General features: G+C 48.6%; 1 protein-coding gene across 2 annotated transcripts in view; it reads left to right on the top strand.

The window, feature by feature from the left end:
- ADA2 (adenosine deaminase 2) overlaps nucleotides 1–18,902 on the top strand; it is a 35,916-nt gene extending 17,014 nt beyond the window's left edge. For both annotated transcript variants that reach the window (XM_053557727.1, XM_053557725.1), the window contains 6 exons: nucleotides 9,676–9,803; nucleotides 11,409–11,499; nucleotides 13,477–13,585; nucleotides 17,560–17,717; nucleotides 18,299–18,501; nucleotides 18,746–18,902. In XM_053557727.1, the coding sequence (XP_053413702.1) occupies nucleotides 9,676–9,803; nucleotides 11,409–11,499; nucleotides 13,477–13,585; nucleotides 17,560–17,717; nucleotides 18,299–18,501; nucleotides 18,746–18,839 (783 nt within the window). In that variant the 3' untranslated portion in view covers nucleotides 18,840–18,902. The remainder of the gene's footprint in view (nucleotides 1–9,675; nucleotides 9,804–11,408; nucleotides 11,500–13,476; nucleotides 13,586–17,559; nucleotides 17,718–18,298; nucleotides 18,502–18,745) is intronic.
- Nucleotides 18,903–22,435: the final 3,533 nt, after the last annotated feature.

Here is a 22,435-nt window from a genome sequence, read left to right as displayed (position 1 = left end):
GGCGAGTTTGAACCCAGCCCCGGCCAGCTAAAACAACAACAAAAAATATTGCCGGGCGTTGTGGCAGGTGCCTGTAGTCCTAGCTACTTGGGAGGCTGAGGCAAGAGAATCATTAAGCCCCAGAGTTTGAGGTTGCTTGAGTTGTGATGCCACGGCACTCTACAGAGGAGGATAAAGTGAGACTGTCTCTACAAAAAAAAAAAAACAACAAAAAAACCCCAACCAAACCTGAAAAATTGAACAAAAAGCTATCACTCTTTCCCCTGGAAACAAAAAAGTACTACAATAAATTGAGTATTTAAGACAATATTTTCACAGCTATCCATATACATCCACGAAATGAAACAAATATTTCTGAAACAATGCATTGGATACTGACTCTAATATTTTTGCACTGTTCCCTTTTCAAAAGTTCTGGTTAGGGTTCCTAAATTGACTTTCCTATCCTCATTTTGATTTAAAGCCTTCTAGGACCCTCTACCATGAAGACTATAGCTGCCTCAAGAACCAGTTATTCCGGTTTGTGAATCCCTTAATCTGAGACAAAGCTCCCTCAAGTCTCAACTTTCCCTTTTCTTTGGATCCTGGACTGACCCACCTTTTTTCTTAGATATATATTAGTATCCTCAGACAATAATGTCAAGGTTGGATCCAGGAGAGTCCAGTTGGATCTGTTGCTTGTTTTATCGTTTTTTTTTTTTTTTTTTTTTTGTAGAGACTCAAAAGTGAGTCTGTCTCACTTTGTGGCCCTCGGTAGAGTGCCATGGTGTTGCTTGTTTTAATTAATTAATTAATTTAGAGACAGAGTCTTATTCTGTCACTCTAGGGTTGAGTGCGGTGTTGTCATCATAGCTTGCAGCAATCTCAAACTCTTGGACTCAAGTGATCCTCTTGCCTCAGCCTCCCAAGTAACTGTGACTACAGGCACCTGCCACAATACCCAGCTAGTTTTTCTATTTTTAGTAGAGCCAGGGTCTGACTCTTGCTCAGTGTGGTCTCAAACTCCTGAGCTCAAGAGATCCTCCTGCCTTGATCTCCCAGATTGTTAGGATTACAGGTCCCAGTTGCTTATTTTATTTTTTTGTTGTTGCAGTTTTTGGCCGGGGCCGGGTTTGAACCCGCCACCTCTGATATATGGGGCCGGCACCCTACTCCTTGAGTCATAGGTGCCGCCCTGCTTGGTTTATATTTTAACATTCCTGTGTTCTTGAGAAATCAAAGGCCTTACCTTTGCCCCTTGGTAGAGCTTTTATCAGGTGTGTGGACAGAGCAGATAGATAGGAGCAGAAGACCTGGGCACAAGTTTTCTTTTAAAGGGAAAGAGAGACTGGTCCATCTTCAATGGAGTAAAGAATTTCTGAAAAGAGATGAGCTGGCATTGGGCCTGGTCTGGGTAGGCTGGGAGAAGTTGCATTTCCCTGAACAGCTGATTCCCATGTATTGGGAGCCCTCTGTCCATGCTTGGACTCTGCCTCATCCAGGCCCATCCTCCTCTCTGGTCAGCCAGCCCCCCACCCCCACCCCCTTTCTGGGACTGTGGCTTCTGCCTCTCTTCCTCCTGTGCTCCCTGTAATGTTTATTTCTAGCACCCCACATGTGTTGCCTTCTGTTATTTATGTCAGAACATATAAGCCCTGAGTTCCCAACTAGACAGTAATGTTTCTCAGGCACTGGGTCATACATTGCCTGGTGTTCTTGGCAGGCACCAATGCTTGGGTTGATGGCACTTCTCAAAGGTTGAAGTGTGTGAATAATTTGGAGGTGCTGTCTGTGGACCCTGACCTCCTAGGTTTCTGCTGGGTAGGGACAGGAAGCTGAAAAGTTAACTAGTGCTCCTCCTTGCAATTCTAGGGCTGATATGGCCTGATCCTGACTCCTTTGAGAGAGGCCTTCTTCACCTTGACATTCATAAAGCTATTCACCTGCATCATCTCCTTTGAAGCACATGAAAACCCTGTTTTAGGAAAGATAGTAATTAATTTCATGGATGTGGAAACTAAGGCTCAGAAAAGGCCAAAGGGTTTGGGTCAAGGTCATATAGGTTGCAAGGGGTGACCAGATCGGGGCTCCTAGGCTGGACACTTTCCTCACCGTGCCTCATGGTAATCACCTCATCACAAAAGGAGATCCCTGAGAGGGTGTCCGGTTTCCATTTCCTGGGAAGAGTGGATGTTCCCAGGAAGAGCTGAGCCCCTAGCAGGGCAGTAGCTTCCTGTTCAGCAAATCCTGACAACTTCCTTAGTGTGGGCAGTGGGGACAGAACCCTTAACCCTTACAAAATGTGCTCTTCAGTGGGTAGAGGGAAGGCGGAAGGAGGAAAAGGCGGGGAGAGGGTTTGGTCTTGGCTGTTTTTTTTTTTTTTTGTGGTTTTTGGCCGGGGCTGGGTTTGAACCCGCCACCTCCGGCATATGGGACCAGCGCCCTACTCCTTGAGCCACAGGCGCCACCCTGTCTTGGTTGTTTTAAGGACTATGACTTTCATCTTGAGCATCATGGGGAAGTATTTGGGCAAAGATGCTGAGAAATTGGATCAGAGGGAAAGAGCACTGGTTTCTAGTTCCATTTTCACCTTGTTTTGCAAGCAAGTGTTTTCTACCTGAGCCTGAGGTGGAGAGCCTTAGGCTTGAGGCATTTAATTTGGGGCTTGCCCAGCGCCTCCACTCTCTTCACTCCGCTTCCCACCCTGTCCCCCAGCCAGCCTTTCTAGAGCTGCTGCTGGGATTTCAGATTATGGTGGAGGCTGGGGAGGGTGGGGGAGGATGGGATTTGACCATTTGTTCCGGCCTGACCCTGGAACAAAGGCCTCTCGCCACCGAGAGTCTAGGTCTCAATGCCCTCCATTAGCCAGAGTAGGGGGCATCAACACATTAACAACTAAAACAGTCTTCACCGGAATTCTGAGCCCATTACCTCCCCCTGCTCAGTCTTGGGCTAATTCAGCTCTGAGGATGATGTTGATGGACTATCCGGGCTGCTCAGCGTCCCATTGTGTTACTAATGCTCACAACAAAGGCTCCTTGCCCATGGCAACCATTGCTAGGCGGGTCTTATCTCCTGGGCTCCGGTCCCTTCCCCCACAGCCAGAATCTGAGGCCCAGACTGGGTCCTGGCAAGTATTTTAACTTGGAGCCCTTCTAAGATCGGAGAGGATTATCCACAGGGGATTGTCCCGCTGGCATTTAGATGGGAGATCTTGAGGGAGAGACACATTGTGGCAAAGTGAAGCTATGACGGTGGTTCTCATTTTATTGGATGTTGTCACTTGTATGACAAGTATTTCTGATGCTCCCTGGCCTCCTCCCACCCGTCACGTGCTTTTGCCTGGATTCTTGGCTAACCCTTGAAAATTCCATCTGGCTCCCTGCTGAAATGACCACTGTCTCATGTTGTTGGTGTCACTTTGCAAGGACATTCACCCTCTTACGTTTTATGACAACACTCACCCCACCATGTGTCTGTCAAGTCCCCAGAATGGTAGCTTTTAAACCTAGCTGTACATTGTTCATTAGAATCACCTGAGGAGGTTTAAAGACACCCAGCTTCTACTCTAGAGATTCTGATTTGATTGGCCTAAGGTGGGACCTAGGCATTTTTCTGCTTCTTGTGTGATTCAAATGTAAGCCAGAGCACAGACACTGAGACCCTGGGACTGTCACTCTAGTGATAGTGTCACTTTCATATGGGCAGGGTCCCCAGGTGATAGGAGACTCCTCTGGGCAAGCAGGAATCTGACTCTTGGCAGCTCTCTAGCCCAAAACTGTGCAGTGGGGCTGACTTTCTTCACTTCTTAAGCCTCCACATCCTGATCTGTAAAATGAGACCTAACTCCCAGGGTAGCTTTGAGATTAAATAAGATTGTGACATGAAGCTCTCTGCACATGATAGGCACTCAGTAGAAGCTCCAAATTTAGTAAGTGAATGGTGCTCTAGTAATGAAAGCTAAATGCATTGGGAATTAGAAGCCCGAGTCTAGTGTCTGGTCTGATACTGGCTGATAACAAATGTATGACCTCAAGCAACTCTGCTCCCAGATGTCCTTGCAGTTACTTCAAGCCTCAAAATTCTACATCTCGGGCGGCGCCTGTGCTCAGCGGGTAGGGCGCCGGCCCAATATGCCGAGCGTGGCGGGTTCAAGCCCAGCCCCGGCCAAAGTGCAACAAAAAAATAGCCGGGCGTTATGGCAGGCGCCTGTAGTCCCAGCTACTTGGGAGGCTGAGTCAAGAGAATCGCCTAAGCCCAAGGATTTGGAGGTTGCTGTGAGCTGTGTGACACCACGACACTCTACCGAGGGCGATAAGGTGAGACTCTGTCTCTACAAAAAAAAAAAAAAAAAAAATTCTACATCTCCATAATATCATAGACAGCAAAACTAGTAATATTGGTTTATGTAAGTAGTATGTCATTTGAATAATTTCCCCACAAATTTACAGTCCTTTATTTAAACTATAGTTAAAATTTGAGGTAATTGTCAGCCAGTCCCACTGGCTCACCCCTTCAATCCTAGCACTCTAGGATGTCAAGGGAGCTGGATTGAACTCAGGAGTCTTGAACTCAGGCGTTCAAGACCAGCCTGAATAAGAAAGAGACCCCCCCCCATCTCTACTAAAAATAGAAGAACTAGCTGGGCATTGTGGCAGGTGCCTGTAGTCCCAGCTACTCGGGAAGCCGAGACAAGAGGATTGCTTGAGCCCAAGAGTTTTCAGGTTGCTGTGAGCTGTGATGACACCACGGCACTCTACCCAGAGAGACAGAGTGAGACTCTGTTTCAAAAAAAAGTTGAGATTATCAAAATTGAGTTCAGTAGGTTTTTAAGTCAAGGCTTTTTACATGGAGATAGCAGCTTTTTGTATCACTTAGTCTTAGATGAATGACTAACACCACCTACTTATGCTTGCAAATTGTTAAATTCTTTTTTTTTTGTAGAGACAGAGTCTCACTTTATGGCCCTCCGTAGAGTGCCGTGGCCTCACACAGCTCACAGCAACCTCCAACCCCCGGGCTTAAGCGATTCTCTTGCCTCAGCCTCCTGAGCAGCTGGGACTACAGGCACCCGCCACAACGCCCAGCTATTTTTTTTTTTTTTTGGCTGCAGTTTGGCCGGGGCCAGGTTTGAACCTGCCACCCTCGGCATATGGGGCCGGCACCCTACTGACTGAGCCACAGGCGCTGCCCGCAAATTGTTAAATTCTTAGTAACATCTTGTTAGAACAACTAACTGCAGTTTTTGTTTCGTTTTGTTTTGTTTTAAAACAGAGTCTTAAGCTGTCACCTTGGGTAGAGTGCCATGGCGTCACAACTCACAGCAACCTCCAACTCTTGAGCTCAAGCAATCTTCTTGCCCAGTTTTTCTATTTTTTAGTAGAGATGGGTTCTCGCTTTTGTTCTAGCTGGTCTCGAACTTGTGAGTGCAATCAATGCACTGGCCTTGGCCTCCCATAGTGCTAGGATTACAGACTCAGAAAAGGCCAAAGGGTTTGGGTCAAGGTCTTATAGGTTATAAGGGATGCCACCATAACTGGCCTCAAACTGCAGGTTTTGAGTTTTTCTAGATCTGGTGATAGATTTGTACTAATAACATTATTAATAACTGTCATTTCTGAATGTGTTATAAATATTAACTCATTTGATCCTTGTAAAAACCCTATGAGGTATGACTGATGTGGGACAGATTGTAGCTCCACTGGGAACATGAATCCAGAAGGCTGACAGAACCCCCAAACCAGCCAAGCTCTTCCCTCAAATTCTTGCTTCATTAGCGGCATCTAACCCGCTAGCTGGAAGGCTGGGAAAAGCTAGACGTCTCCCCATCCAGGAGGCCTCCATCTCCTCCTAGTGGGGTGCTGTGGAGCATTCAGGTCCCAAGCTAAGCATTCCCTTCAAGGCTGCTGTTTCTTTGGAGAGGCCAGAGCTGCAGGAATGAGGGCATGGACAGCCTCCGAGGTGATTTACAGGGCCCTGGGGGACTAGGAAGAGGCTCTGAATGGGGCTGCAGCCCTGAGAGCCAAACCCACCTGGGGCTCTGTGCTATGACAACAAGCAGCGTGGGTGGAACCTGGAAGGCTTGGGTCCCAGCTTCTCCAGTGATGAGCATGGGAATGATAGGACTCATGATTTGGAGCCACTGCCATTTGTAAGACTCATTAGGCCTCTGCTTGTACATTTGCATATTTTTCCATGCTTGATTAATCTGCAGGGATCTTCTTTTAGGCAGAATTGTTACTTGTAGTTTTCTTTTTTTTTTTTGTACAGAAAGAGTCTCACTTTATCACCCGTGGTGTCACACACCGCTCACAGCAACCTCCAACTCCTGGGCTTAGACGATTCTCTTGCCTCAGCCTCCGGAGTAGCTGGGACTACAAGTGCCCGCCAGGACACCTGGCTATGTAGATTTTTTTCTTTTTTTTTTGCTGTTTTTGGCCGGGCTGGGTTTGAACCTGCCACCTCCGGCATATGGGGCCAGCGCCCTACTCCTTTGAGCCACAGGCTAGATTTTTTTTTTTTAAGTTTCTTTCTTTTGTTTCCCTTCCTCCCTTTTGTCTGCCGGCACATTCCCCCACCCCCATGACTGTCTGTTCACTCTTCATCCATCCATTCCCTAAAATATCGTTTCATCCCTTTAAAAATGACTGTGGACTCTGCTCTTCTTGAATTAATATTTATTTGTGTAGCACCTACTCTGGTGCTATAGGAGAGGAAGTGGGGAGATCACAACTGCAGGGACCCTGTCCTCAGGGAATCTCTATTCCAGTTGGGGTGTGTGGGCAGGTGACCCACAGGGCTCTGTTTTTCTCTGCTTTAAGCCAGCTGGCTAATGTCAAGACAGCTGCAGGGGACAATTCTAGGCTGGATTAATGCAATGGTTCTCAAACTTTCTAGTCCCCAATTTTTGAGGATTTCAAACAGCTTTTATTTATGTGGATCATATCTATTGATATGTCCTATATTTGATATTAAAATTGAGACGTTTTTGAAATATAAGCTCACAGTCTGTTATCTGTCATGATGACATCATCACACATGATGCAGCTTCACAAAAGCTATTGTATATCAGGAGAGGATGAGCGTGAAAATGACAAATGATATCTGAAAATGATTATTATTATTTTATTTATTTTTTGGTTCTGAGAAAGAGTCTCTCACTGTGTTGCTCTAGGTAGAGTGCCATGGTATCATAGCTCACAGCAACCTTAAACTCTTAGGCTCAAGAGATCCTTTTGCCTCAGTAGCTGGGACAACAGGGGCCTACTATAACCAGCTAGTTTTTCTATTTTTATTTTATTTATTTTTGAGACAGAGTCTAAATCTGTCTCCCTGGGTAGAGTGCTGTGGTATCTTAGCTCATAGCAATCTCAAACTCTTTGGCTCAAGCAATTCTCTTGCCTCAGCCTCCTGAGTAGCTGGGACTACAGGTGCCCACCACAAGGCCCAGATATTTTTATTTTAATTAATTAATTAATTATTTATTATTATTTTTTTTTTGTAGAGACAGAGTCTCACTGTACCGCCCTCGGGTAGAGTGCCATGGCGTCACACACTCACAGCAACCTCTAACTCTTGGGCTTACCCGATTCTCTTGCCTCAGCCTCCCGAGCAGCTGGGACTACAGGCGCCCGCCACAACGCCTGGCTATTTTTCTGTTGCGGTTTGGCCGGAGCTGGGTCCGAACCCGCCACCCTCGGCATATGGGGCCGGCACCCTACTCACTGAGCCACAGGCACCGCCCTATTTATTTATTTTTTGAGACAGAGCCTCAAGCTGTCGCCCTGGGTAGAGTGCCGTAGCATCACAGCTCACAGCAACCTCCAACTCCTGGGCTCAAGCGAGTCTCCTTTCTCCACCTCCCAAGTAGCTGGGACTACAGGCGCCCACCACAATGCCTGGCTATTTTTTTTGTTGTTGTTGCAGTTTGACTGGGGCTGGGTTCGAACCTGCCACCCTCAGTAAATGGGGCTGGCGCCCTACCCACTGAGCCAGAGGTGCTGCCCCTGCATTGGCTACTTCTTAGTTGCCTCCAGTTCAAAATAACCCTTGTGCCAAAGTGACCTATCTGGGGGTGGCCTAGTCTGAGTCCCTTCAGTAAATAGCAATAGCATGTCTGCTGCTGGAGGAACTCCACCCCAGAGCAGTAAGCCCAGTGCCCTGGCTGTGGGTAGCCCTGTGGGGTTGTTGATGTCCCAGGCTTCCCCAGGTGGTGGCCGAGGAAACAAACAGCAAAGACCAATAGGGCCAAGCTGCCCTCTCCAACCAGGCAGCAGAGCAGGACTTCCGGAGGCCAAAGGGCAGGAACAGTGCTCTGCTGGTCTGGGGGGGCTGCCTACAGAGGAAGGCAGGAGGATGAGGCACAGATGGTCCTCCTCCAGTGAGGAGAAAGGACTTTTCTGCTTTAAGATGAGGAGTAGCTCCTGGCTCCCTGAACCCTCTGCATACCCAGCTCTGCTCAGAGCTAATTTTCCCTGGGTCCAGAGACTGGCAACCTTCTCAGACTCTCTCCAGTTAAAATGAATTGCTGTTTCCTGCAAGCTCCCATGTACTTGTATTTCATACTTATTTTAGTCTTTCTCTGATTAGATTGTCATCTCCTGGAGGGCAGGTACATGCACCTTATCTTATCAGCCCATGTTACCTGCCCAGTGCTTAGCCCAGTTCCTTATTCATCACAGGTGCTTCATTAAGGGCCATGGGAAGAAACTGGACCCCTACACTGCCTTGCCCTACATACAGTCTTTGCAAAATCTCCCACACCCTGTTCTCACCCTGAACTGCTCGTGCATACTGCCACATGGTGTGGGTTAAAGACACGGCCCAGTAACACAGGAGGGCAGAGGGTCCCAGGGATCTGACTCTCTGGAAACTGTGGCCTGGCTCGATACCCGCCTGCCTGAGGCATCAAGGGGTCTTCCTGACACCCCTTACCATTAGGCATCTCTTTTCCCTCAGCTTTTCTCCTTTGTCTTACCTGCCACCCGCTCCCAGCTCTTCCACCTGCCCTGTGGCAGTGACCATCTGGAGGTGGCCCCCAGGAGGTGGGGCAGAGGCAGGAAGTGAGGGGTAGGATAGCAGGGAGACACACAGATTCTGGGAACTCTTTCTGGTTGTGTCCTCTTTCCAGCTCTGACCTGTTCTTCAATCATTGTTCTTTTGTTTTTTCATTTCTGAGACAGAGTCCCACTTTGTTGCCCTTGGTAGAGTACCTTGGCATCACAGCTCACAGCAACCTCAGAGTCTTGGACTTGAGAGATCCTCTTGCCTCAGCCTCCTGAGTAGCTGGGACTACAGCGCCCGCCATAACACCTGGCTATTTTTAGAGACGGGTGTCTTGCTCTTGCTCGGGCTGGTCTCAAACTCCTGAGCTCAGGCAATCCACCTACCTTGGCCTCCCAGAGTGCTAGGATTACAGGTGTGAGCCACAGCGCCCAGCCTCTGTTCTTCAATCATTATTATACAAATACTTAGTGAGCACCTACTGTTCTAGGTGCAGAGACCCAGCAAATGAGACAGGCAGGTGTCAGAGAGTTAGTTTATCCTCCTGGGGACTGGGACTTTTGATAAAGCAGCAGAGAAGATGTCAGGGGCCATGACTGTGAGTCCAGCTGGCTTCAGAGCTGGCAGGCGGTTGGCAGTGATGTCTTTCCCTGTTCACCTCTGACGCCTGCTCGGGCTGTACTTTCCTCCCAGGTGTACGAGCTGAACGGGGAGATCCACGACAAGGAGTGGGCAGTGAAGACTTACAAGGAAGTGGTTGAGCTGTTTGTGAAAACTCACCCAGAGTTTATTGGAATCAAAATCATTTATACAGATCACAGGTGAGAGGAACTGTTGCTGAAGCTGGTAGAGGGGGGAGAATGGGGTGTGGGCAGAGGCCCTGGGTTGAGGAGGTGGAGCAGAGGAGAGAGAGGGGTGAGGGGTATTAGGTGGGCTAGAGATCCTGGGCCAGGTGCCAGAGAGTGATGGCCTCGGCATGTGCACTTGTACACGAGTGTAAAAGTCAGGATCTATCCCTGAGACCACTTCTAGTGTGGGTCTTCACAGTCAGACTGAAATGAAGTACTACGACAGCTCTTCGGCTGTTTCTGGGCTGACTCCAGATTGGCCTCCGTGACTCAGTTGGGGGCCTACTGCTTTTGCCTGAATGTTTGGATAACTGGCCCATTTCTTGGTTTCATTTGCCACTGGGGTTGTTCTCTGTGTGGTTGCGTGTGGGGGCCTGAGTGGCACTGGGTCAGGTCTGCATGTAGGGACCCCACAGCAGTAACAGATATGTGGCCTGGCTTACGGGGTGGTGAACGTCCCACTGTCCTTCCCTGGTAGGTTATTTGTTTATTTTTTTTTGTTGTTTTGTTTTTGCAGTTTTTTGGCTGGGGCTGGGTTTGAACCCACCACCTCCGGCATATGGGGCCCATGCCCTACTCCATTGAGCCACAGGTGCCGTCCCCCTTGTAGGTTATTTGTCATTCTGGTTTTACTAGTCTCGCAGGTCTCCCTGGATGTGGAAGAGCTGCCGGTCTAAGGCTGTGACCATCTGTGGCCAGTGTAACAGGGCAGCAGCCAAATAGGATTGCTCTAGGTTGGGGTGTGGGGAGGAGCACCAATGGGATTGGGTGGGCGCTGGAAGGCAGTCATATCCCCCCAAGTGCCCTCCCTTCCTGTGGGACCTGGGGGTGGCAGGAGCTGAGCCCCTCGCCTGTATGCTGGTGTTCCCAGGAGGGAGCCCAGCTGGCTCCACTCAGCACCTCCCCAGTGCCAGCTGCTGCCTCTCTGGCTGGTTGCAGGAGAGAGAGCTGAGCTGAGGGGATGAGTGGTCCCATGTTCCCCTGAACTGTTGGGGGAGGGTGGGGGGCTGCCAGGATAGCACAGTCCCCCCCAAACTGAGGATTGGAACAGGTGAGCCAGCAGCTGGCAGAGACCTTCGTCTTGTTGTGGACTTGCACCAGACCTCATCTTTTGTGTTATGCTGCCTGCCTCACCCCTGCGGGGTTTCTGGAGTGCCCAGACTCTTGCTGACTTAATCAGCAAGTGGCCAGATGGTTACCGGGTCCAAACTCCTTGTCAGAGCCCAGAGTGACCTGTGGCCTTTCACAGGTGTCCAGTGGACAGAGAACTGGCCTCCATACTGTGTCTGCTTCCATGACCCACCCCACCGGGATGCAGGGAAAGTCTCAGACAGGCCACTTTGCCACCTACAAACATAGACAAATAAGATTTTTCCTGTGAATCCCCTGATGCCCCTGCAGCCAGCAAAGGTCCTTGATAGGAATGGATTTGGGCTAAATATCTCTCAGGGTCACTGTAGCTGAGGGGCAGATGGGGTCATATGGGCAGTAGTGGTGCCAGGCATTGAGGGAGCCCTTTGGGGTTTATTACTGTTAATGCCAAGTGGAACTGTCTCCTAGTGTCTCTATCTCTCTTAGATCCAAAGATGTGTCTCTCATCGCAGAATCTGTCCGAAAAGCCATGGATCTTCGAGCCAAGTTCCCCAAGATGGTGGCAGGGTTTGATCTGGTAACAATTCTGTGAATAGAAAGGCTGTCTGTGAAGGGGGCACACAGGCACCTATCCAGGCCCAACAGGAAACTCTGTGTGCAGGGAGCCCATGTGTCCGCAGCACCCACTGCAACCCGGTCAGGCCACTGACCTGCCAGGACTACCCAGAGTTTAGTGCTGGCCCTTGCTTGGAATCTTAGGGGACAGCAGTCACGAGAGAAGAGAGAGAAGGGGGACAGATGACTAACAAGGAAAGTTCCAGAATAAGGATTGAGTTCAGAGTGTGGGGACAATAAATATGGTCCCATCCCCCTTCCCCTGCCTTCTGCCCTTTTTCTATTCCATGTTGCCCATCTCGGACTGGCTCTTAGAACCCTTATTGGCCCCCTGTAGTACATGGAATAGGGGGAACGTCTGGAAGCAGAGTCCATGACAGGGCCAGGCCTGGGCAAATCCTCAATCCTCAATGTAACATTTTTCCTGCCTTTTTTTTTTTTTTTTTGAGACAGAGCCTCAAGCTGTCGCCCTGGGTAGAGTGCTGTAGCATCACAGCTCACAGCAACCTCCAACTCCCGGGCTCAAGCGAGTCTCCTGCCTCTGCCTCCCAAGTAACCGGGACTACAGGCGGCCGCCACAATGCCCAGCTATTTTTTTTTGGTTGCAGCCGTTATTGATGCTTGGCGGGCCCGGGCTAGATTCGAACCCTCCAGCTCAGGTGTATGTGGCGGTGCCTTAGCCACTTGAGCCACAGGTGCCGAGCCTCCTTCCTTTTCTCTGTCCCATTTGCTTCCCCATCTATTTCTGAAGCTGCACATCCATAGGTGTTGTCACTGTCCCTTACGCCCCCCTAATCAAACCACAGCCAGGCCAGACTTCCTAGGTGGCAACTCCTCCATCTCATTAAGATTCTCATTTACGGGCGGCACCTGTGGCTCAGTCAGTAAGGCGCTGGCCCCATATACCGAGGGTGGAGGGTTCAAACCCCGCCCCGGCTGAACTGCAACCAAAAATAGCTGGGCGTTGTGACGGGCGCCTGTAGTCCCAGCTACTCGGGAGGCTGAGGCAAGAGAATTGCTTAAGCCCAGGAGTTGGAGGTTGCTGTGAGCTGTGTGATGCCATGGCACTCTAATGAGGGCTATAAAGTGAGACTCTGTCTCTACAAAAAAAAAAAAAAAAAGATTCTCATTTACTTGGCCCACTGGCTGGAAGACACCCTGACTCCCTCTTCTGTTACCTGAGATTGTGCTTAAACTCTTCATATCAGGGCTTGGTGCCTGTAGCTCAAGCGGCTAAGGCTCCAGCCACATACACCAGAGCTGGTGGGTTCGAATCCAGCCTGGGCCTGCCAAACAACAATGACAACTACAACAAAAAAATAGCCAGGCCTTGTGGCAGGTGCCTGTAGTCCCAGCTACTAGGGAGGCTGAGGCAAGAGAATTACTTAAGCCCAAGAGCTGGAGGTTGCTGTGAACTGTGACACTACAGCACTCTACCCAGGTGACAGCTTGAGGCTCTGTCTCAAAAAACAAACAAACAAAAAAAAAAAAACCCAACTCTTGATATCAGGATAACCAGAGCCCAGAGGTGTGTCCTCCTGGGGGTTCTTGGCAATTGCACAAGGAGTCCAGCCTCTTAAGAAGACAGGGGCTCCTCCCTCTGCCCTTCTCTGTGCAAGACTAGGAGATCTAAGGGCAGATTTCAGGGATGCCCTGACTTCCTCTCCTCATCGACAGGAACCCAGGGGTGAAGCCAGAGCCTGGAGGTGCTGTGAGAGGAGACTGGGGGCAGTACTGGGAGATCCAAGGTGCGGGCCTCTGAATAAGGGGGCAACTGTTTCAGGGCAATGCTGTGCTCTCTTTTCTACCCCAGCTGTATCACTGGGCCTTCTCAGAAGGCTGCGTGACAAAGGTTGCAAGCAGTAGTGCAGAGCACAGGGAAGGGCGTTCGTGGGCCACGCTTGGATCATGCTCCACGTCCCTCTTCTCTGTCCTGCAGGTGGGGCACGAGGACACTGGCCATACCCTCTTTGAGTTAAAGGAGGCTCTGATGATTCCTGTCAAGCGTGGTGTCAAACTACCCTACTTCTTCCACGCAGGGGAGACAGGTGAGCATGAGGCTACAGCAGGGTACAAGCCACGAGTGTGGAGGGGTCAGCAGGAGCCTTTATCGCTGGAGGGTCCCACCTCTCCTGGCTGCAGTCTATGGTTGCTTCGTAGCCTGTCCATTTTCACAGTACTTTTCTAGGCATTATCTCAATCCTCACAGCAGCTCTGTGGGGAAGGAAAAACACTGATAATAACAGTGTGGGGGCACTTTACCTATATAATTTCTAATTCTTACCCCAGACCTGCTACAGAGTGTTTTTATTATCATTTCATAGATAAAGAGCCTAAGGCTCCAAATACAGAGTGTTACTGATCCAAGGTTAAAAAGCTGGTAAGTAGTGGAGTCTGACCTTGAACCATGGGGAGCGCATCATCTTGCAAACTTACATTGTCCAACATTGGCTATAAAAATTTATTTTCAGGGTGGCGCCTGTGGCTCAAGGAGTAGGGCGCCGGTCCCATATGCCAGAGGTGGCGGGTTCAAACCCAGCCCTGGCCAATAACCAAAAAAATATATATATATATTTTCAAAGGCCAAGCATGAATACTGTTTTTTAATTGCTATATCCTAGTCACATATAATTTGGGGTCCATGTGATATTTTGACACACGAATACAATGTGTATGAATCTGAGCCCTTTCCTTTCTTTTTTTTTTTTCTTTTGGCCGGGGCTGGGTTTGAACCCGCCACCTCCGGCATATGGGACCAGCGCCCTACTCCTTGAGCCACAGGCGCCGCCCTGAGCCCTTTCCTTTCTGATGAACTCCACTGTGTGAGGGAATTGTGCTTGCGAGGTCAACAGACTTGCCCCAAGTCACACAGCTGGAAATTGGCAGAGGAGGGTAGAGAACCAGGCCTCTCCCATCTTAGGAGGTTCTGTCCCTCATCAGCGCTGAAAAGGAGACCCCGCCCTGCCCTAAGCAGCCTTGACCACTGTTCTTCCTGAAATGCCATCAGCCCAGGCCCATCTTTAGTCCCCAAAGTGCAATTGATGGCGTTGTTCTGTCATCTCTCAGCCCCTCCCTATGTTCCAGTCCTTAAAATGTGTGAACCCTAATGAAGACAAGAGCTTGGCTGTGATTCAGATCAAAAGGAAGATTTGGGGAAGGCTCTTCGCCTGGGGGCTTGGATCATAGGGGAAGCTCTCTGCTGTGTCTCGCCTGTTACCCTCAGGAGACCAAGGAGGGAAAGAGAGAGCAGTGGGCAGCTTGCATTTCCCAACCTTGCCTTAGCACTACGCCTCTCAGAGGAAGGGGTCCTGTGCATTAATCTCTTTTTCTTGACATTTCAAGTCAATTTAGATCCAATTTAGATTAAAGTGTACTCTAGGAGATTTAAAGACTTGTTTGCTGGGGAATAGGGTTGGGGGAGGGAATGGTTAACCTTGAAAAGCTTGTGGCCTTGTTGGGAAAATCATACTTACCTGTGTGAAATAATTCTGACAGTTGTAAGGCAGGATCTAACCAACTTCCAAGATGGATGTATGGTCCTTGGAGATGATTTTGCCAGGAATTGTGTCTTTCATAGCCTAAAGTAATGTCCTTATTTAAAAAAAGAAGAAATATTTTTATTTACTTATTTTTTTTTAGACAGAGTCTCACTTTGTTATCCTCAGTTGAGTGCCATGGCATCATAGCTCCCAGCAACCTCAAATTCTTGGGCTTAAATGGTTCTCTTGCCTCAGCCTCCTGAGTAGCTGGGACTATAGGCACCGCCACAATGCCTGGTTTTTAGAGATGAGGTCTCCCTCTTGCTCAGGCTGGTCTCCAACCCGTGAGCTTAGGCAATCCACCTGCCTCAGTCTCCCAGAGTGCTAGAATTACAGGTGTGAACTACCATGCCCAGCCAAGAAGTCTTCTTTTTTAGAGACACAGTCTCACTTTGTCACCCTCTATAGAGTGCTGTGGCGTTACAGCTCATAGCAACCTCTAGCTCTTGGGCTTAGGTGATTCTTTTGCCTCAGCCTCCCACGTAGCTGGGACTATAGGTGCCTGGCTATTTTTTTCTTTTTTTTTGCCAGGACCGGGTTTGAACCCGCCACCTCCGGCATATGGGGCCAGCACCCTACTCCTTGAGCATAGGCACCGCCCATCCAGCTATTTTTTTGTTGCAGTTTGGCTGGGGCTGGGTTTGAACCTGCCACCCTCAGTATATGGGGCCAGCGCCCTACTCACTGAGCCACAGGTGCTGCCCAAGAAGTCTTTTTAAAAACAGTGAAAATCCACCTAAAATACATGCCCTAATTGGTCATGGGAATTTTATTTGTAATAGAAAAAGGAATTTTCATATATATTTTTTTTTTTATAGAGACAGAGTCTCACCTTATCGCCCTCGGTAGAGTGCCGTGGCGTCACACAGCTCACAGCAACCTCCAAATCCTTGGGCTTAGGCGATTCTCTTGACTCAGTCTCCCAAGTAGCTGGGACTACAGGTGCCCGCCACAACGCCCAGCTATTTTTTGGTTGCAGTTTGACCGGGGCTGGGCTTGAACCCGCCACCCTCGGCATATGGGGCCGGCGCCCTACCCGCTGAGCCACAGGTGCTGCCCGGAATTTTCATATTTTATATGTGGATCAGTTAGGGTGATTTAGCTGCAAGAATGGAATCCTCATCAAACAGGTTTTACAATAAGGCCATTTATTATTTCACATAAAATCAGTCTCTCAGGCCGGGCACAGTGGCTCACGCCTGTCATCGTACCACTCTGGGAAGCCGAGGCGGGTGGATTGCTTGAGCTCATGGGTTCAAGACCAGCCCCAGCAAGAATGTCTGCCGTGATCTAGTTCGACACTTTCTCTACTAAAAATGGAAAAACTGAGGCAAGAGGATCGCTTGCACCCAAGTTGGAGGTTTCTGTGAGCTATGATGCCATACTACTCTACCCAGCGCGACAGCTTAAAAGACTCTGTCTCAAGGTTTGGCACCTGTGGCTCAAGTGTCTAAGGCACCAGCCACATAACACCTGAGCTGGCGGTACGAATCCAGCCTGGGCCCACCAAACAACAATGACAGCTGCAACCAAAAAATAGCTGGGCATTGTGGCGGGTGCCTGTCGTCCCAGCTACTTGGGAGGCAGAGGCAGGAGAATCACTTGAGCCCAGGAGTTGGAGGTTGCTGTGAGTTGTGGTGCCATGGCACTCTACCCAGGGTGACAGCTTGAGGGTCTGTCTCAAAAAAAAAAAAAAAAATCCATCTCTCCTGTCCTCATTGAATTGGTGATTTTTCCCCCTGTGTTTTTTGGATAGTGAAGTCACATTAAGATGCGACTTCATTGTAAGTCACGTCCAGTGGCGCAAAGAGGAGACATTCCCTCCAGCACATCTCTTTTTATCTGGGAGGAGCTCAGAGTGACCTTCCAGTGCAGCCACAGGACTATTCTGGCTGCAAGGGAGGCTGGAGAGTCAGAGGTTGTTGTTTCCCTCTCTGAGGTGGATGCTGGCAACAAGGCAGTGTGGTGGCGTGGCTGGGGGCTGAAGCAAGAATGTCTGCTGTGATCTAGCAAGTGATAATATCTCAAGAGCACTGTTACATATATAAACTAAGTACATACAGGTAATTTTACTGATGTCATGAATAAGAGAGGCTGTAACATTAGTGTTAACTTTGAAAGAGGAAAAAAAAGAGAGACAGAAACTGTAACACATTGTTGTAAAGATCATAAACTGAGAGTCCCAGAATATAGTTTTAGAAACAAAAAAGGAAAGAAAGAATATGAACTGTGGGGTCAGATAGGCCAAGGTTTAAAAAACTCAATTTTGATACTAGTTGAATGTCCTTGGCCAATATGTGAAACCTGTGTATGTTTCAACTTCCTGTTGGAGTTATAAATTAACACATTGACTTGCCAATTAAATTTAATAGCACTGTGATAAGGAAAATGTTAATTGCTCATCATTTTCTTGCTTGGGGGGGCTTTTACCTGTGGTTCAGATCCATACACCTCCCCTCTGAAAGTTGTCCTTCTATCTTCAGACTGGCAGGGTACTTCCATAGACAGAAACCTTCTGGATGCCCTAATATTGAACACTACCAGAATCGGCCATGGATTTACTTTGAACAAACATCCAGCAGTCATGGCTTTCTCCTGGAGAAAAGACATCCCCATAGAAGTCTGCCCCATCTCCAACCAGGTATGCATGACTCATGGGACCAATCCAGTATGCTCATCTCCCCTAACTTCAACCTCTGCTCTGATTCTCAAACCTTTTCCTGTATAATTTCTCTCTCTTTCACTCACTTGTTTTATCTATTCCTCTACTCTCCCCCTCCTGTTATTTAAGTGTGGGCTTTTGCCTAAACCACTCATAATAATGAGGTAGCCCATGGGGTAGAGTTTGGGGCACAACTGTGGACAAAACAAAAGGGACATTGAGGGCAGCCAGTGAGGTGAGCCTCAGATACTGCTGCTTCAGACTGTTTCTTGGGGTCCTTTATGAACCTGCTGTCTGGCTGTGCTCAGGAGAGCTGCTCTGAGCAGGACCCAGAGTGACTCAGACCGAATGTGTATGGTGCTGATGAAACTTGAAGAACATCAAGAAGAGCGTGGGGACTGGCTTTGTCCCTGTGACTCCTTGTAACTCTGCCCAGAAGTCACCCCAATGCTCAGAATGGTGAGGGGGATAAGAAGGAGCTGCCTACGCTCAAGGTCTCACCCCCGTTGTGCTGACTATGGATCAGAGCTTGCCCTTCTCCTTTGCCTCCTGTTGGGCAGGTCCTGAAATTGGTATCTGACTTGAGAAACCACCCTGTTTCCACCCTGATGGCCATCGGGCAACCCATGGTAATCAGCTCTGATGACCCAGCTGTCTTTGGTACAAAAGGATTGTCTTATGATTTCTATGAGGCCTTCATGGGCATTGGGGGGATGACTGCCGACCTGAAGACCCTCAAACAGCTGGCCGTGAACTCCATCAGGTGAGTATCCTGCACACAGGCCAGGCCCCTGTCTCCCTCCAGCCCACAGCTTGTGTTTGCCTCTCTAGAGTCTGAGGCAGATACCCCCCCATGGCTTCTGTGGGTCTGCTCCACATTACTACTGTTTCGTTCCTGTTTAGACACTGGGAGAGATGTGTTCTGTAAGGCCCCCATGTCCCCTCAGACTCCCACCCCATCTGCTAACCCCTTCCCATGGTTGATCAGGCTCCTCCTCTTCCCGTAGGTACAGCGCTCTGTCAGAGGCTGAGAAAAAGACTTTCACGACAACTTGGGAGAAGAGATGGAAAAAGTTCATAGCTGACATGGCTACAAAGTGAGGAGAAGACAGCCACCCCACACACGGTCTCCGCTTCCTCTCCTTGGTCTTGACCTCTATGTCCCTGGTGCATCAGTGGCCCCCGTGTTGACTGGACCCATCAGAAACTCTCAGCCAACTGACCAAATTCATCTTTGGGAAGCAGTCTTCTCTCTCCTCTGCAGTGACATCAGCCCTCTTGTTTTCTCCTCTCTCTCTGGCCATGGCCTCCCCAGCTCCTCCTCCTCTGAGCATCTGCACAGTCTGGTCTCTCTAATTCTCTCGTCTCCTCTTCTCTTTTCCCTCTGTACTCTTTTCCTAAGCATTCTCTTTCATTTCTTTGCTTTTAAATACCATTTATTTGTTGATGATCCCCAGATTTATTTATTTACCTGGAGAGCTCACAGGAATCTCAGAAACCAACTATGTATGTGCACTACTGAACTCTCTAATGTCTCTTCCCTTTGAACCTCTCCCTGGCCTTCCCCATCTTGGTAAATGGCACCTCCATCCATTCTACCCAGTTGCTCAAAGCAGAAATTTTCAGTGAAATGCTTGATGCTGCTCTGCCCTGCTCTCTCTATAAACACGTACCTTGAATCCATCCACGTCCCTCCATCTCCACTGCTGGGAGCGGAGTCCAGGCCACTGTCACCTCTGGCCTGAATTGTGACCATAGCCTTCTAACCAATCTCTCCTTTCTTTGCTTCTTTCAATTCATTTTTTCATAGAGCAGAATGACTTTTGAAAAGTTAAATTACATCAGGTAACTCCACTGCTTACAATCAGTGCATGTAGAATAAAGCCTGAATGTCTCCACAGGGCATGTAGCACCCTGTTTAACTGGGATCCCTTCCTGCTCCATCCTGCCACAGACACCCCAGTGGCACAGACCCTGGCCAGCCTGGCCCCTTGTTCCTCAAATGTCCCATGCTCTGTCCTGTGCCAGGGCTTTTTCTCATTCTCTCTGCCTGGAACATTCTTTCTTTTGTCTACTTCACTCCTGTTTACCCTTCAGGTTCATGTCACCGTCTCAGAGAGGTTTTCTTAACTCCCTGTCCTGTTCCTCTCTCTCCTGGCACCTTGCTCTTTACCTTCATGGCTCTAATCACACTTTCTAATCATATATTTATTTCTGTGTTTACAGTCCCCCCCCCACCCGCCCAACAGACTGTAAGCTCCATGTGGGCAGGCACTAATGATTGTTTCTGATTGTTTCACACATGTGCAAAACCAGAGCCTCGCCCCAAACCTAGTTAGTATTCAATAAAAGATGCATTGAATGAGTGGGGGTCACTTGTTTCTGTTGAGCTGGTTGCTGGGCATAAGAGAGTAGAGCAGAGTCTCCTCTCTAGGAGGAAGAGACAAAAGGCCATGGGTGATCAGATTCTCCCAGCCTGGTCTTGGGAGAAGGAAAGCCAGAAGCCAGTCCTGTCCTTACCCAACTAAAGGATGTAGAAGAATGCAAGTATTCCCTAAAGGTCCCAGGTGGATTCAGATGTCTTCCCATCAATCATCCAGCATGGGTGTCTGAAGGCTTCTCTCCATTTGTAGTTTATCATGGTTCTGGGGAAAGCCTTGCCCTCCGGGGGTCAGCTAACACAGGCTATGTACAGGTGGAGCAAGAAGACCTCTAAACCCTGCTCATTCTGAGGAAGATCCCTTGCCTTAACCAATCACAGCAGATTTCTTAGGTCCTTCCATGGCTGCCGTACATTTAATAACGTAAAAATGGAATTTAGCAGAGTGGACGTCTGTAGCAAGTTGCCATGGCTGCAGGGGACCTCCAGCACGGACAGCACAGAAGGTCGTTGGCCTAGACTTGTAGGATCTCTGATTTGGCAAGGTGAACCGCTATGTGCAACCCTGCCTTCATATCTAGTTCTTTCTTACCTTCTTTCTTTCTTTTTTTTAATAAACTTTATTTTTGCAGTTTTTTTTTTTTTTTTTTACTGGGGCGGGGTTTGAACCTACCACCTCCGGCATATGGGGCTGGCATCCTACCCCTTTGAGCCACAGGGCCCCCCCCTTTCTTACCTTCTTGCATTTGTGTCTAGTTCAGTAAGCTGAGTCTTACTCAGCTAATTGTCCAATAGAGCATTCATCATATTATTTTGAAATAACTTCAAAACTTTTAACAAGTTGCAAGAATAGTACAAAGAACTTGAATATTGACAGGCATAGTGGCTCAAGCTTGTAATCTGGGAAGCTGGGGGTGGGGAGGTGGGGAGGTAGAGAGGTGGATTACTTGAGCTCATAAGTTCAAGACCAGCTTGAGCAAGAGAGAGACCCCTGTCTCTATTAAAAATAGAATAAAATTAGCCAAGCGTTGTGGCGGGCACCTAGCCGAGTCCCACCTACTCAGGAGGCTGAGGCAAGAACTTTTTTTTTTTTGTTTGGTAGAGACAATGTCTCACTTTATTGCCCTTGGTAGAATGCCTTGGCATCACACAGCTCACAGCAACCTCCAGCTCTTGGGCTTAGGTGATTCTCTTGTCTCAGCCTCCCACGTAGCTGGGACTACAGGTGCTAGTCACAACACCCAGCTATTTTTTTGTTGCAGTTTGGCAGGGCTGGGTTTGAACCCACCACCCTCAGTACATGGGGCCGGCCCCCTACCCACTGAGCCACAGGCCGCTGCCTGAGGCAAGAACTTTTGAGGCCAAGTTTGAGGTTTCTGTGAACTATGACGTCACGGCACTCTATCCAAAGCGACAGAGTCAGACTGTCTCTAAATAAAAAAGTAAATAAATAAGCACTCAAATATTTTCTTTGCCCAGGTTAACATTTTACTATACATATATATATTTGTGTGTGTGTGTGTGTGTGGTTTTTGGCCAGGGCTGGGTTTGAACCCGCCACCTCTGACATATGGGACCGGCGCCCTACCCCTTTGAGCCACGGGCACCGCCCCAACATTTTACAATATTTGCTGTATCATTCTGTCTCTAGCTATCTAATCTCTTTCTGTCTATATATCCTATGTTTTTCTAATCAGCTGAGACTAAGTTGTACATATTCTGCTCCATTACTGCTGGACTCACTAGTGTGCATTTCCTAAAGACAGTGGCATTCTCCTGTGCAACCACAGTATCTCTGCCCAAATCAGGACATTACCATTGATAAGGTGCTGCCATCTGGCTCTGGCCCTGCTGAGCATTTTTGGGGTGGGGGAGGAAGGGAGAGTCAGACCCAGTCCAGGATCATGTGTTACACTTAGTTGTCACATCTCTAATTTCTTTCTGTCTGAAACATCTCCTTAATCTTCCTTTTCTTCTGTGACGTCAACATTTTTAGAGTACAGGCCAGTTATTTTGTAGAATGTTCCTCGTTGCAGGTGTATCTAAAGTTTCCTTATGAAAAGATTCAGGTTGTGTGTTTCTGAGAAGTGATACTTTGTCCATCTCAGTGTATTGCATAGTAGGCACATGAATCAGGGTGTGTCCCAGTGGGCCGAGCCAGCAAGCAGAAAAGTCAGTCCTTACGTTTCAGCTGTGAAACTGTTGGCAGTCTGAAATGGGTCTCTGCGGGAAGATTTACACCACAAAAATCAGCAACGTTTACATATCAGCATCGCCTCCAGTCAGTTAAACATTTTCCAGCATACCACTGCGTGCA

The sequence above is a fragment of the Nycticebus coucang genome, chromosome 12 (genome assembly GCF_027406575.1).
Source record: "Nycticebus coucang isolate mNycCou1 chromosome 12, mNycCou1.pri, whole genome shotgun sequence".
NCBI lineage: Eukaryota > Metazoa > Chordata > Mammalia > Primates > Lorisidae > Nycticebus > Nycticebus coucang.
This window is presented reverse-complemented; position numbering and strand designations above follow the sequence as displayed.